Below are 16,979 nucleotides of genomic sequence, written 5' to 3' on the forward strand. Positions count from 1 at the left end.
AAGCTAAGTGATTGTCACTTGTGATACACAGTAGCACAGCACACTGTGCACACTGGAGAGAATTTGTCCTCTGCATTTAACCCATCACCCTGAGTGAGCAGTGGGCAGCCATGACAGGCGCCTGGGGAGCAAATGGAAAGTTCTTAGTGCTTTATGCTCTGAACATAGTGTCAAACCCTTATCTTGCTCTTTTGCTCTGTAACCTCCCTTGCAGTGGGTGAAGTCCATCTTGGGACTTAAGACTGGTGCTTGACTCTCTCTGTCTGTCTCCCTATGTGGTAAGAGCCATATTCAGAAGAAAATTTGCCTAATGAACTATGGGTTGTACCATCATTAGAGGAATGTTTGTCCACCTGGGAAAAGAAGGATTTATTTGTGGGATGCATTTGAAGGAGCCATGTAATATCAAAACTTGAGATTTACAAACTGTACAATTTAATTGAAAAATCAGATGAAAATACAATGAATACACAAAAGCACATAAGATGGCTGCATAAGTTCACACCCTTAAAGTAATGCTTTGTTGAAACAGACATGGGCAGACATGAAGGTAGATTTTGTTACAACCTATTTGTCAAAGTTGTCCAAATTCAAAGCTCCTTCAAATGCAGCCCACAAATGAATCCTTCTTTTCCAGGGTGGACAAACATTCATCCAATGATGGTACAATGTAACTGGGCAGATTTTCTACTGTTCTAGAAACAATAAGTTAATAAAAGTTAATATAGTGCCCCACAGATTAAAATTGTAACCAGCATGATCTCATTATGATGAGTTCAACATACTGTTTATACAGTTAGATTGTTATTGCCACCCCTGAGGGCTGAGGGGAAAATGCACAGAAGCGAGGAATATTAAGAATTAAAAAGCGATTTATTGAACATAAAACTGGCACCAAAAAACAGAAAAAGAACAACTGAAACAAGGTTCAGGGTCCATGTCAATGTGGCAGCAACGTCTGGGTGCTGCTTCTCGGGTTTGATGGAGTCCTGATCCATTAAGCCTAATTGGTATCAGCTTGGGTGGACTCCATCAGGACTCCATAATCAGGTGTATGGGCACCTGCTGTGACAGCCCCATGGCCCCGGCCATCACAGTACCTCCCTCAAGGTCGCCAATCTGATGTGCGGTAGCAGCCTCCGACACTGCTTGCGCTGCTGGTCCTAAAACAAGGCTGATCCTTCTGGGCACATGCAGATCCCCTTTGATGCTTCCAGCGTCACTACCCATCTCCCGTTGACCCACCTGCAGGGCTGTTCCGTCAGCCCCTGACGCTGCACACCCCTATTGTCAGTATCTTGCGTCCGTTGGGTCAAGCAGGTCCTCTTCCTGCCCCTCCCAGCTGATCACTCTTGCCTACTTGAGGACTCTTCGCTGCTGAGCCCCCCTGGAGTGGGGATTGGGGACTGTTTGCTTCTCCGCTGCAGGCTGTGGTGGAGGAGTGAGTGTGGCTGACACCTGGGAACAGCTCTCTTTTAAAACTGATTTGTTTTAATTAAATGTTACTTTAAGTAAGTTTAATGGTCCCCTATTATGAAATTTTCACTTTGTGAGAATGTTTAATATTAATCTGTCTATGGTCCCTGTCTATGGTCCTGCAGTGGCTAGAAATGGCAATATGTATGAAGTGTGCTTTGGCCATTCTGCATCACTGCTCAGAGAGTGACAGCTCACACGACCGGATATGGAATTTGTTCCCTTATAATGTCATAAGGGGAAAGTCACTTGGCAGTCACTTTGACTGCCCAGAGAATTTCCTACCCCTCCCATAAAAAAACTACACACACAGAAACGGAGCATCCTGTGGAGCATCCATTGGCTACTACCCCCCCCCCCCTTTTTTTTTTTTTCTTCTTAACTTTTTAAATAAAGTAATATTTTCTAATAATATGCAGATAAGTGTTAGATAACATTTTACCCTATTTTAAACATTTATTAACTATAAAGGCAAGATATTATTTACTAAAAAAATATATTGAAGATTAATTAAATGTGCAAATTGTTACCTCAATTTTAATTGGGAAGATTTTAGAGTTTGTTATTTTTTCTGTGTGTGTATTATCTCAAAACCCTATCTGTTTTCACTTGCAGAAGGCAATGTCTGCATTGCTAAAGACCATAAAATGTTTGTCCTCCTGCCCACTAGGAGGCGCTTCATGTCTTGCAGTCCAGGACCAGAAGGGTCAAAAACAGCTTTTTCCAACAGCTGTCTCTCCCCTCTAAAAGACCAAAAAGCCTCATCTCTCTGCATTCAAGTAGATATATGTATTTATATCTGTACCTTCATCTTTTGGGACTGTATATACTGATGAGTACAGTCATATTTATTTATACATATACATGTGTGTTGCTTGCTCAATCCATATCAAATGTTCTTTGCAGTATGCAGTGGGAGAGAAACCAAGGCATTGGAAGTCTGATGTATGACATAATTTCATTGTTTCAATAAAGTTTCTCAACATACTGATATACCAACTTATTATTTGCTATTAATGGATACATTTTCTATATGTTTGTGGTGTGTGATTACTTTCCTACATTTATGCTCCAGTTTTATCCAGTTATTCTTGAACACCCATAAATCTATGAGCATTTTTTTTAACTCTTAAGGTCCCATGCTTTTAGAAGTAAATCTAAGATGATTTATAAGAGGAACTTTATGAACTAGTCAGGATTAAGGCGCTTTAAGGCGCTTTTGGGAAATGTTGTCCATGTGTACAGTAGATACAAAAAGTGTGCATGTTTTTGTGACATGTTACAAAAAATGTAATTTCAAAACTTTTGACTTACAAACTGTACAATTGAATTGAAAAGTCTGAAGAAAATACAACGAATACACAAAAGCACATAAGATTGCTGCATAAGTCCTTAAACTACCTTAGTGTACACTTTTATGTATATCATTGTACACACTGTATCCACTGTAGTATTATAGAATCTGACATCAGTACAACTTCAACATCAGAGATGGGAACCAGCTTCACTTTTCGAAAAGAAAGTCCTTTGTTTAAGGTTCTTTTGCAAAGTGATAGTGTTTGAATATCTATCATATAGCAAAAGAGCTACAAGTATTGATTTAATAAATTCACAATACACCACTGCGGACTGAAAATATTAGGATGTGTATGGTAACAGTTTTAGTCACATTACTGACACCCAGTATCAGTGTGAAACGGGAAAAATCCACGGAATGGGTATTTTTAGGAAAATAACGACATTTCGGTTTAAAATGAAGCCGTGCACCATTTCTGTGCATGATGTAGGAGTCATTTTGATTCAGCTGTAATTACTGTCACCTCGACACTGCGCTACGTTTATCAAGATGGTTCTCAGAATAAAAAGTGACGCAGGGGACGACTCATCACGCGGCTGGAGAAATGCTGGTTGTTCGGTGTCGCTGTCATGATTCCGCCAGTCCTGAAAAGGACCACGGTGACGTGTAGCCTAAAACACATTTAGTGCCTCGATTCACAAGAATTCTCGTTTTGTTATCTTTCCGTGTCTGGCGGCCAAACGGGTACCCGTACATCCCGGAACGGGGTCGTCGGCGGCGGCATCAGCAGCAGCAGCCAGCAGGACCGTCACGGGAACAGGTGGAGACAACGTCGTCAGCGGCGCCGACACACCCACAGCCCCGACCGCCGTCCTCCTCCTCCTCCTCCTCCTCCTCCGCGCTACCGACGACGATGCTCCGTGACTGGGGAGAAACCTGAAGGGCATGCTGCCACGTTCGGCCGCCGGAGGCTCGCCTGTCGCGGTGTTCCACGGGGAGGAGAGCCGGCGCGGCGCTCGGCGGTTCGGCTCGCGTCTTCTCTGGATTCGGGAGGCGTAGGGACGGCGGCGAGTCCGCGGATAAAACCGGGGAGTTGCTTTTCTTTCCAAATATCAGAATTATTATTTTATTTGATGTAGATACGTATCAGACACAGCTGCTATATATAACCAGCGCTTCACTGTTTTCTAGCCTAATGCTAACATCGCCACCATTTTTCCCGGCGCTTAAACTAAAAAAAAAAAATGTATGTAAAATGCTAAACAAAGTGCGATTTTCCTTCAGACCGTGTACGGTATTCGGTGTGGTTTAAGTTTTAATATCGATACCTGTCGATATTATCGACACTCGGAAGAAGCGCTGAACTTTTGGGGAACGGAAATTCCCCTGAGAGAGTTTTTCTGAAACTATATAATATGATACCCGGGTCCACCGCAGCGATGTTGCCTTCCTCAGAAGCGGCCAAAATCTACCAGACCAACTACATCCGGAACTCCCGCGCCATCGGGCTGCTGTGGGCCATCTTCACCGTGCTGTTCGCCATCGTCAGCGTGGTGTGCTTCAGCCAGCCCTACTGGATCGGCGACGGCGTGGACACCCCGCAGGCCGGCTACTTCGGCCTCTTCTACTACTGCATCGGCAACGGCCTGTCCGTGGAGCTCACCTGCCAGGGCAGCTTCGCCGAGTTCGGCGCCATCCCGTCCGGCGCCTTCAAGGCCGCGTCGTTCTTCGTGGGCACCGCCATGACGCTGGTGCTCACCTGCATCGGCTGCTTCGCGCTCTTCTTCTTCTGCAGCACGCACACGGTGTACAAGATCTGCGGCTGGATGCAGCTGGCGTCAGGTGCGTGCGTGACCTTTCACCTTTACCCATCAACGTACCCGTTGGCAAAATGGGACTTTTAGAACACAAATGCAGTGCGTTGTTGTTGCTGCCTATTCATTTGGCGTTTTTGCAACGTTAGTTAGTTGCGATCTTCATGTATGGATGAGACTAGCAAGTCTCCTCCTCTCTGAGAATCCCAGAAACCTTCAGTTCTCAAACATGCCAGCGATTACAAGGCCAAAGTGCGGCTTGGCAGTATGTCATAAAAAGTATGCAAAATATGCAATCAGAAATTTGTGTTATTTCTTTGAATTTCAAGAGTGAAAGCACACTGAAGGCCACATTTAACAAAAGTGTGAATCTGTCCAGAACAGACTGGCCTAAAAACCACAAAAAGACCTGCTGACAATATTAAGTAGCTTCTGTGACAGAGTTGGAAAAAAACTCGGACTGAGACAGCAGCAAATATAAATAATTTAAACTTGAAGCTGCAGCGGAATCTTCAAGGACTTAATAAACATAATACTTTTCCCTGAAAATGTCATGTCTGCAGAAAAGTCCTGGAAGAATAAACTTTTTTAATTGACTTTATTTGTAACTATATCATTCCATTAAAATGTTTGCTTTGTTAAACATTTAATAAATATGTAAATAATCACAATTCGTTCTTAGGACTAAAGCTTGCTCTGATGCATATAGTGATCTAGGACCAATAAAGCCCCATGCATACTCTGAAAGTAAATAAAGTGGAAATAAAGTCTAATGCTGAAATCTGAACTGTTCAGATATTTAAAAATGTCTGTCTAAGGTCTAATTCGGATGATGCACCCCAAAACGTGGTTTCACACGGTACTGTGTGCACTCAAATATGCAATTAGCTATTTTGACAGCCCTTTTTTTTCCACTATGACACGAGTTTTCAGTTTTTCATATCCATGCTGACAGCTTTTGACAGCTCTACTCTTTCACTCTGACAGAGTTTGTTTTGTATGCATGTTACAAGTGGTGACAGGGGTAGTGGCGGCCTGGCGGGATGCATACTCGTAACCAATGAGTTCCAGGTTCAGATCCCAAACCATGAAGGTGCCATCGATCAAGGCACTGCCCCCACACGCTGCTCCCCGGGTGCCATTCATGGCTGCCCACTGCTCACTAAGGTGATGCAGGTTAAATGAAAAAAAAATCTTTTCACTTAAGTGAGGTTCAGGTTAAAAGTATTTTCATCTCTGGGTTGCTTGTTTCGATTGCATATGTTGCTCATCAGCTTGGTTTTCAGCCTTTTCTTTTGTTCACAACACTGGATAACATTTGGGTGCCCTTTGCTGGCCCTTGTTGAGAATTCTGTGCTCGGAGAGCAGGTTAATGCTGATGCGCAAATCCATGCATTGTTTGTAAGAACATGCTGGGGGAATCTTGACATGCCTGTAGGTTTAGAGCGAGTGTCCCTTTTAGTCTTTGTAATGCTGTGCAGTGCTCCCACATGAACACCACCACCGGGCACTCATTGATGCCCTCCTCTCCAATCAAGTCAAAACCTTGCTCATGCATTAGACACAAGGGTCCTTGCCTCTCGCTCCCTGAAACTACCGGGCCTTGGCCTGTTTTTGCGGCTGCTGCAAGCAGCCTGTGTAGGGGGCAGTGGGAGTTGTGTTCTCCGAAAAACCACAAATCGGGATGAGTAGGAAGCGCTAAATGAACACAATAACCTTGGTCTAAGTTACACTCCATCCATGTTAGGTGCTCTGGGACTAGCAGATGAAACACCCATAACAGTCTGCCAAATACTCCTCGTTAATACACCAATATGTCCTAAGCCACTTTAGAGGATTATATTGTAAGTGAAACTGTGATATGTCATGTATACATTTAATTTACAGACAAGGCAGGAACCGGCTGTTGCAGTAGTCCAGTTGGTGTGCCTGAAATTATACTTGCAATTGATTCTAGTAAAAAACGTAGTGGCACTAGTCAGTGCTGGCTACCTGATTTGAGTACAGCGGCGTTTTCAGATAGGAGTATTAAATGAACATCATTCGCGTTTTTGCTGCACTTTGTAACTGCGCTCAATTGGCGTTTGACAGAAATTGGCATCTAGAAATCATTGCATGCATCGTTAATTTGACACCAACCGAACGTGCAGCCGACCAAACGCTGGGCTGAACGTTGATTTACTCCCATGAAAAACGGTCGGTGTTCAGTCCGCGTTCACCTGATGCCATGAACGGCCGAAAAACCGCCTGGTTCAGACGTCCGTGCGCACGAGGCCATATCTCACCGATGTATATGAAAACGTAATGTAGACAAGTTGGGGTGCATCGTGATGCATCGGCAATCGTAATTGATCAAATCGTTAGACTAGTGTTAAAAGCCTGGTTCTGTTCAAGGGTGACTTACAAGACAACATTTTGTTGTTGTCCTGGCTTTGAACGTCACAGAGAGCCTATACAGGTAGCCTTTCAAACCTCTTAAAACCCCTAAATCATGTGCTCAGATCATGATTTAAATAAGCAGGAGCTGTCTAAGGTACTGACGTGGGTTTCACAGCAATGATAAAATGTCCAGTGGTGGCCTAGCGGTTAAGGAAGCGGCCCCTGTAATCAGAAGGTTGCCGGTTCGAATCCCAATCCACCAAAGGTGCCACTGAGGTGCCACTGAGCAAAGCACCGTCCCCACACACTGCTCCCCGGGCGCCGGTCATGGCTGCCCACTGCTCACCATGGGTGATGGGTTAAATGCAGAGGACAAATTTCACTGTGTACACCGTGTGCTGTGCTGTATCACATGTGACAATCACTTCACTTACTGATAAGACTGATTTAAAAAAAAAACACCTGCCTAAATCTGTATGTCCTGTTCAAGACACCAAATTAGCTCTGACCTGTCAAAGCATGGACTCCACGAGACTTCTGAATCTGTCACCAGCAGCAGATCCTTTAAAAAGTTGAGGTGGTGGTGCTCAGATTGTGAACAAACTGACACGTCTTACTATTGTAAACATAGACACATTCTGTTCACATGATCTAAAGAAAAGTGTCTTTAGTGGACCACGCCTGGTAGGAACTATCCACTGCATACCAGCACCGCTGTCAGGATCCGGTCCAGAAGGGGCTACTCCGGCTCTAGAGCTTTATGTTAGTCCTGTGTTGTTATGTTTCCTGATAGTTTTCATGTGTCTGGACTGTTCGTTTCTGTTCGGCGTTATTTGGTGATGTTTTCCTCGTCTCGCAACCTTGTGCATATGCAACCTCCTTCCTTGCCATTGTGACGACAACGCACAAGAGACGGGGACAATCCAGAAGAGTGGTTGAAACACATAGGCAGTCTGTGTGAGGCTTACTGCAAAGTGACACCAGTTTGATTGGAAATTCTCAATATTGTCTCAATATTGTTTTTTTCCAGATATTGTGTTTTGAAGGTTATCTCTACCAACTAAGATCAAACCTTTGAGGGTCATCAGGAATAGAGGCATTTTGAACATCTTAATGCTTCTTTGACAGACTCAGGCCCTGTGCCAGTGAACAGAGTAACCTGATTTTGAGGGTTGGTCCAAGAGAACATCTTATCTTGTACAAAGAACATACAAGGTCACATCTGGGGTGAAATTCAAGCTGCTAAGTACCGAAAGCCCCATCTTGCTGAATATTTTGACTCAAGCATACTTTCTTTGTTCCAGTGTCTCACACAGATAAGGGTATAAGGAGTTGACTGTTGTCCCATCTGTGGCTCTCACCTGTCATTTTGATCTGAGGACATCATTACACCTCACCCATGGTACAGGCTCAGCATTCACATCACTCCCCCGCAGGTCCGGAGATGTAACAGGCTCTAATTCTCCACTCTTTATCCTGTGCTCATGTTCTGTCTTTGTCTCCTTATTTAAATAAAACTAAGAGTCTCCTCTCTTAATGATCCTGTCTGCTTTTCTGGATGTGATTTTCACATCCAGAAAAAAAACGTACTGTGACTGAGTTATGGGTGCATTAGAAATAGAGAGAGAGGGCTCTAGGATTAGCCCGGACATCTGTGTTCAGGGGCCAGAGGTCACACACTGTTTGCTTAAATCAGTTGCAGGGGCCTTGTCTCAGTGACGATCATGCTGGTAGAAGCTGCATTGGTAGCCATCCCGGGTTGTAAGGCTTAAGGAGGAAGTGTTTGTGTGGCACCTTTCCTCAAATGATATGACAGTTGTAGAATTTCAGAGGTTGAAAATAGCTATCAAAATATTTCATGTTTAAAGGATTAATGGAGGTAATTGTTGAGAAACCCATTCCTAAAAGGCAAACTAGTGGTCGTGTAGTTACAAGAATGTAATTAACTGGATGTTATTTTAAGTCGATGGTAAGAAGGCATGAGTGATGGAAATGCAATTCAGTGTGCAGTAGGCATGCACTGATAATTGGATTTTCATTTATCGCTGGATAAAATACACGCCAGTAAGACATTACATTTTGGCAGGTGAATCGAATATCATTTAATATCATTGCAATGGCACCTGGACCTACCAGCATCTCATCTTTTTAGCAACATGCACCTAAGCATCAGAGCTGGAAGGCATGGCACCAGAATGCACTACAGGAAGAAGACAAGTTGACCGATAAAGTTTGGATAAAGTTATGCATTTATGTTAATGTTAACATTGACACGTACCTAAACATTGAAATTGACATTCCACCTACCTCAAAATTGTTGCTGACCATACACTCTTTATGGAAATGGGGTTCTCTGATGGCAGTGCCCAGTTTCAACAGGATAATGTAACTGGCCAAACTGCAAAAATTGTACAAGACTGGTTTGAGGAACCAGGAAAATGATCCGGGGATGAGAAAGAAGTGGTTTTATATAATCTGGATCGTGTTAATCCACGTTACACATCTGTCAGCTTCTGGATATGGGTTTCAGTAAGGTAAATCCAGTTTATTGCAGTAAAGTGCAATAATACTGCAGTAACACAGTAAACAGCAATAATAATACAGTAACGCTGAATTACTGCAAAGACTGCATGCGTGGATGATTGAAAGCATGAAAATAAGGATGGAGGCAGGGCTGACCGCATTCAGCAAAATAAATAAAGAGACACACCACTAGATCTGAGAGGCGCAGCTTTCACTCTTAACCACACCAACAATAGGCCCAATAAGCCAATCAGAAATAGAGAAGGGGAGGGCCTTGGAGCTAGACCGCTAAATTCTGCACTCGCCTGCAGACGTGTTGTCCTGGGAGTTCTCTTTAGATTAAAAATTTCTCTGATATTACTGAATCAGGAACAGCCCAGTGAAATTCATTCTGTCAGTAATCCGCTGGTCACGGCACCCTGTGCACTCCTGGGTTCACGAAGGGTAGCACTGCGCAATCACAATATCAGATTGTGCGAATACATGAACGCAAAATGATATGATTTATATGTGTACTTGGACTGAAGCCACAATATATTGTGTCATTCTCTCAAAGACTCACTTGAGTCGAGATTGCGCAGTAAATGAGCAGTCAGCAAACATGAACTTCTGGTCTATAGTAACTATCCTGTCTGCATGATTTGCTGCTTATAAACACAATGATGGTGGCTTTCCTGATGCAGCGTGTGTGGCTGAATATTTTGATTCAAAGCGGAAGATGGTATTGTAGTCGCATTTCGCAATATTGAACTCACTAATCGCAAGATGTTTTTTTTCTCAAATCGTGCAGCCCTGAAATAGGAAAGCGAAAGTATTACAGTCGCCACCTCGTGGCTTGCTGCAGTACAGGTAACATTAGTCTGGTAACATTGACAAAGGGTAAAAAATAATATATCTTAATAATATATATTATAATAATAATATATATATAAGGAAAATTAATATATCAAACAATAATATATTACATAAGATTAAATACAATTAATATTAATATCTATGATCTAACCCTGATGGAGTGTTTTTCACACACTTCTGTTATTATTATTTAAATGTATAAAAATCTCTCTATTTATATATTATCATTATTTATATGATTGCTTATTTTGTTTTCATTATTTTTTGCATTTTATTTCATTTGGGTTTTCTGTTTTTGTCTATTTGCTGATAATCCACTTTTTTCACATCCTGATTACAAACTATGAATTTTGTTCCACACACCCACACATGCATTTGTGCTGGTATGTCCTTTACATGATCCCACCTTACCTATGACCCCAATTTGACAGTCATTGTGTCAAATCATGTGTCTCTATGTACATCTTATTTTTTTTCCTTTTATTGCCTTCAAGCGTTCTCCCATTCTGCAGGGCTCCAACAGAGGATTTCTGCTGTCTTGCATAGTGTGTACCAATTAACTCCTAAATGCTGAACCAAGCTGGCAACCAGGCCATGAGGTCAATGATAATGATTTCAGCACATTTGCCCTTCTTGCCTTTCTGCGTGGTGAGCTGTTGCACCCATTTCTCCTCTGCATCTCTCTGCAGTTTGCCTATCAGCATCTAGAAGTCGTCACAATAGCAGGAGGCAATAAGAAGCTGGCGGTTTCATATGAGGATGATTCATGAGGAAAAGCGAGACAAAATGGCCTGTGAATCCTACCCCAGGAGAAAAAATGCTGCTTGTATGATGCTTTGTTGCTTTTGAGGAGGTGGAGATACTCTGTAAATAGGCACAATAGGTTGTTGTGGTGCCCGGGAGTTTGTTCGGAAATGGTTGAGTGTTGCTGGAGCACCATTAGCACTGAGCTGTGGAGCGCTTTCACCGCTGTGCATGGCTTGTCCTGGAGTCTTTTGGCTTTTGTAACGTGTGTGTGTGTGTGTCTCTGTCTGTCACTCTCTCATGAATTTCACACTCCTTTCAGGTTCCTTCTATCTCAGGAGCTCCGTGGGCTCAGTAACAGGAGGTGTGAATGTGCATGCACAAGCATTTTTTTGTTTTTTTGTTCAATAAATAATGATGGTGTTTCACAATATATAATATATGAATTCAATACCAGACTAAAAAAGGGTGCATATTAGTGAAACCGAAAAAGAGGCTGAATATTTTGTAATATGTAAAACTGTGACCTCTGACACTGGGCTAGATTTTAAAATGTAACTTTATTTGAATTAGCGGTCATCTGATGTCTTAACAATAATGACCGATCTCAAATCTGTCTGTAACTGTGTTCCTCTGTGTCTGTCTATGACACAGCAACCTGTGGAGTTGCTTTTAAGGAAAGAATAAGTAATATTGTAAAATTTCAATAAAATAATTTTAAAACTATTTTAATTGTTAAATTAAAAAAATCTAATATTTTGATGCAGTGCTTATAAATTTACACCATTAAATTATACTTAATTATCCATGTTGGTGCATTCTGTTCAGAAAAGTGCATTAAAACACAACCAGGACTACATTTTTTTGATTCTATTTGATTCTGGTTTAGGTTTCATTCCTGTAGTCCTTTTATAATTATAAAAATGAGTGTGTAAAATACTAATGCACTTGGAACCAATAGATTTCTTTAGTCACATTCTGGACGAATTTGACCCCCCCCCCCTTTTTTTTTTTTTAGGTAATCTGAGTTGGAGTGTGGTGTGAAGTTGATTTAGGGTTGAGTTGGAGGAGAAGTAGTTGAAGGTTTGGTGACCCTCGTCTCGTAGGGTGACAGTAGCCTATGAACCAGACCCAGGTTCAAACCCCACTTACTACCATTGTGTCCCTGAGCAAGACACTTAATCCTGAGTGTCTCCAGGGTGACTGTCCCTGTCACTACTAAGTCGCTCTGAATAAGGGCATCAGACAAATGCCATAAATGTAAATGAGTAAGGTGGGAGGTGGGGAGGCTGTGTGTGGCCAGATGCTCCCATACAGCCAAGGTCATCTGAGAACACTGTGCTTTTTACAATAAAACCCATGCACAAAATTGTTTCCCCATTCTTGTGAATGATGCGCAACTGTTGTTTTCTCATTTTCTTTTTTGAGTCATTTGTTTAAACGCATATAATTTACATTTCGTTCTCTTTTCTTCTTGAAGAGTCTCAAAGCACCCACACATGGATTTCCCAGACTCCTGTGCATGGGAGCAAGTGTCAACACTGAAGAACTAAGTTATTTCTGCTGTAGATGTGAACTCATTGAATGTCCATTAACCTTTCACACATGCACAGTGTTGCCGCTGCTACCAGTTGCTTTAGCAGATGCAATTTAGTTTGGCAGTCCAGCCATGTCTAGAAATGTGCACCATAGAGAGGATTTCTTGTCGTTGCTGCAGCACAAGCTGTGTCTCCTGTGGTACCAGTGGTATTTACCAACACTCAACTATCCCCATCATTTGTGTCAATGTCATTTGATGGAAGAATGGAAAACCAGGCACGTACAGAGTCAGATGGAGGGATGCAAGGCTTGACTGGTGAGCCGATTGTAAATATTGTATAGAAGATGATCTGAAAACTGCTTTGCGGAGCCATGTTAGGAAATACAAAGGTTAGTGGAGCCTTTGATTCCAGTGCTGTAACCACAGCTGTTGACCTGAATAAGAAGTGGACGTTGGGTAATGGCGCCGAGGGGGGTAAACGTGAAGGACGGGAGGGGAGCAGGTGGGGATAATTGCAAAAGCAATCTCACACCCCGTTTGGTTGACGTGCTCCTCAGAATAAAGCCAAGTCGGCCTGCAGAGGCCTCACCCACCCCTTTCACTCAAATCAGATGATGTGCGGCGCGTCCCCCTGCATACTAATTCTGATGAGCTGCGGCAGCCCCTCGCGGTGCGTCTCTCGCACCCCGCCCGCTCCGAACAGCTGATGCACTTTTAAGCCGGAATCTGGCGTTAAACCACTGCTCTCTGCCTCGCCGTTTTAATTAAGAAACACAGTCAGTTGAGTGCAATTTAATTAGAGCCGGGAGGCGTAGGGGAAGGCATCCGCCATGCAACACACCATCCTGCTGAGGCTGACGAGCCAGAGGAAGGGAACAGTGTGGCCTGAAACACACACATAACAAATAGAGCTGAACTCTGAACTGCAACGTTATCCTGGTAATGTTGAGGACAACATTCAAGCTGGGACTTCTGGGATGGAGGAGTGGAGACACGCTGAATCACAATCGAGCCATACAGAAACATTGAAATAAATCATTTCATTTTTCTTTGCGCTGGGCATCCTGCCTAGCTGGCATGCATCGTAATCCTGCATTCACATGGACACGGTGGTCATAACATGCGTCCTGACCTTCAAATGACCTTTCCCATCCATTGTATCACACGGCATATTACTGCAGTGTATTGGCTGGGACACTCTGTATTTTGACCTCTCCCTCCCTTCACATCACACAGAAACGGCTGCACTGAAAGCAAGTTGGTCTAAAAACTGTCCGTGGGCTCCGACTGAGCAACCCTGCTGAAAAAAGGCCTGTTTCCCACTGATCCTCACCAGCCATGCCCCCTCCGCTCAGCTCTGGTAGAGGGCAGAGCCGCATCTGCCAGCGTTACGTAAGCCTCTACGGCTCGCTTGCCTGCAAACCCCCCACCTTTCTCACACAGTCGGCCATCCGTACAGACAACAAAGGCCCGGTGACGGCACGCATCGTAAGGAAAGCAGCCGAGCACCCCGCTGCTCACCTGGGCTCCGCCTTCGCCTGTCCTGCCTCCGCTTACTTCCATAAATCAACGAGGAGCCCTGGCAGGCGTCCCATGTGGTCGAGACTCTTTATGGATCATTAGTAGTCAGAGAGCCGCACCTCGGGTATAAACGAGCCCGAATCAGCGTCACGGCTGTCAGGATGCTAATTTAATGAGTCGTTGTGGTTTTAAAGAGCTTTTTTTCTGAGGCCCAGATTGATTGTCTGAAAAAAAAAGCACATTGTTGGAGTGTTTGGACAAGTGGCACAATTGCTTAATAATAGGCCTGGTACTAGAGCATCTGTTCTGCATAATTTATGAAAAACTGAAGGCGGCGTCAGATTTTGCATAAATATATAAATGTAGAAATAATCATTTGGTTGTCAGCTGGAGCTTGAAGAAGATGAAATAACTAACTTTTTATGCCATGTAATTATTTCTGTCATCTAGCATAAAATCATTAATTATGTTTAATGTTTAAAGTGGGAGGGGCCTGATGATTGACAGTTCTCAGGCACACTACTTCCTTATTCTTCCGTATTAAATAGTGGCAGTCAAAACATCATGCATTCAAACATCTATCTAAATCCTGAGAACTCTGCTCGAATCCTGTTTATGTGGAACTGTGGCAGGTTTCCTCCTGTGGATTTATTGTCTGTAGGTGAGAGTCAGAGTCCCTGTACTGCACCTGGTGTCCTGGTATGAGCTCCGGCAGCCGTGACCCTGACTACAAGTGAGAGGGGGCATTACATCCTGTAAACCTTTGCAATTCAGGCCCAGAACTTGAGAAACCCAAACTGGGCCATAATCCAGGCTATGAACACACCCCTCTGCATTTTTCTGGAAGTTTCCAAACAACTTCATTCTTACTCAAAGGGCCCATCTCCGAAAAGTTGATGGGAAAAGCTGTTTTTTGCCGTATCTAATCCCTGAATTGATGGGGTGCTCTGTACTGCAAGCATTATGTGCTTGCTGTGCAAAAAATAGCTGATTATGTTGACAGGGAGGGCTTCAGAGCATGCCTTCAAGGCCTATTTTTTCCTCTCCTTCTCCCTCTCACTCAGGTTTTTACCTCAAGCAAGTGGAAGTTGTTCCAAACAATGCAAGGCAAAAATAGATCCCCAGTTCTGATTCTCAAATGATCGTTTCTGGGGCACATTTTCTAGATGCACAGGTGCAGTGTGGGCTCTCAGAGTTGGACAGTTTGTTGAATTGAAACTTCTTGGGGTGTTCTGTTTATAACCCACTCATGGTTGGCAAATTTATATATTTAATTAAGAACTGCTTATATAGTATTTTATTCTGAATAATGAGTGTATGCCAAGGGCCAAGCTTCCAGAGGATTTTTTTAATGTGTGTTGCATCCAAGAACACACAAGAACACACCTCCTAATTAAACTGTTTGAAGGTTGCTTCTTTTCCTTTTGGGGAATGTGTTTAACATAGGATCATGCAAATTATGAATTTTCAATATGAAACCAAAGCTGGTTTTAATTAGCACCATTGTGCATCTTTTAGCAATTGTATTTTTGGCATGGTGCAAAAATGTAGAATGCATAAATTGTCATGATGCATAATGAGTGTCTATAATGAGTCAATAAGAATAAATAAGCATTATGACTTTTTTTTTCAGTAGCCACTTTTGTAAAAAATCACTCTCATATCTTTGAATCACATGGATTTAATGTTCCTCTTGGCTCCATCTTTACTCACATCATTTGACTCTCACTATATGTTACTGTTCACTGTTACCCCCAGAAGATCATTGCTTAGACTTAACTCTTCCAAGTAATCACTGCACGAGACATAAGGAAATGAAAGTGCTCGGACAGCAGAAAGCCGTGACTGATATGATTTGTCAGTGATTAGCAGGCGTTAGAAGCCTGGAAAAGAGGCGTAACGAAATGGGAGATGACCGGCTAAATTCAATCAACGAGGCGTGTATTAATAAGTGACATGAAAATCGCCAGGATCTGTCATCTGTCAGTGTGCCTCTGAGGACTCCAAGTCATCACAGGTTGAAGGAGGCAATAGAGACTTTTGAAAAATGGCAATGGCAGGTTGAAAGGCATGGTGCAGAACAACAGTCATCACTGTGGGGTCATTAGCAGTTTCTGAGCTACCTTGCAGCCTCTGGACAGTGAACAACAAGGGAAATACTGGGTGGATGTAGTGGCCAAATGCCCTGGAGCCGCAGTGTGATCAGGCTATATGAGACAACATTAACCTGTCCTTCCCTTGAGCACTAACACACATACGAATACAAAGATGCTGAAAAAAGCTTTTTGTAGTTTAGCAACATTTATTTAAATTTGGCAGTATATCAGTGGTTCATATTCAGCAAAAAAAAGTATGTGTTTGGAATCATTGTCATTAAGAAAAAATTGAATTGTGATTTATTTGAGAAAATATCGCGATTGCAATTTAATTTGTGATTATTCACTATATTATGTGTATTAAAAATCTGTATATCTGACTTTAGACAGGCCTGGACATGTGCTGTTTTAAGCAGGGGGACCTTTCGATCACTGCCGGATTATAATCCATGATGGAGTAGTGTGTAACCTTTGTTCCTGTGGTCTGTTTGACCTATCTCATCTTTTTAACTGGGACAACTTTTACAAGTGGTGGCTGCCAAATACTTTTTTGCCCCACTGTATATAATAATAATATTCCCACATTCTGGTGTCTTGTCATTTCATCATGTCTGCTCATTAGGGATATAACTGTATACTGGCTACTGCACTACCGTGGTGAATCATAGGTCTGTTTTTGTGTCTGCACTGATTAGTACTATAACTGTTTCCTGGTTATTAGCTAACATTTTATC

General features: G+C 42.8%; 1 protein-coding gene across 1 annotated transcript in view; it reads left to right on the forward strand.

The window, feature by feature from the left end:
• Window positions 1-3,208: 3,208 nt before the first annotated feature.
• The window catches only part of LOC114794723 (LHFPL tetraspan subfamily member 3 protein-like), a 34,443-nt gene continuing 20,672 nt past the window's right edge, over window positions 3,209-16,979 (forward strand). Inside the window, exon 1 of the mRNA XM_028987463.1 lies at window positions 3,209-4,615. Coding sequence (XP_028843296.1) covers window positions 4,189-4,615 — 427 coding nt within the window. The 5' untranslated portion in view covers window positions 3,209-4,188. The remainder of the gene's footprint in view (window positions 4,616-16,979) is intronic.

The sequence above is a fragment of the Denticeps clupeoides genome, chromosome 7 (genome assembly GCF_900700375.1).
Source record: "Denticeps clupeoides chromosome 7, fDenClu1.1, whole genome shotgun sequence".
Taxonomy (NCBI): domain Eukaryota; kingdom Metazoa; phylum Chordata; class Actinopteri; order Clupeiformes; family Denticipitidae; genus Denticeps; species Denticeps clupeoides.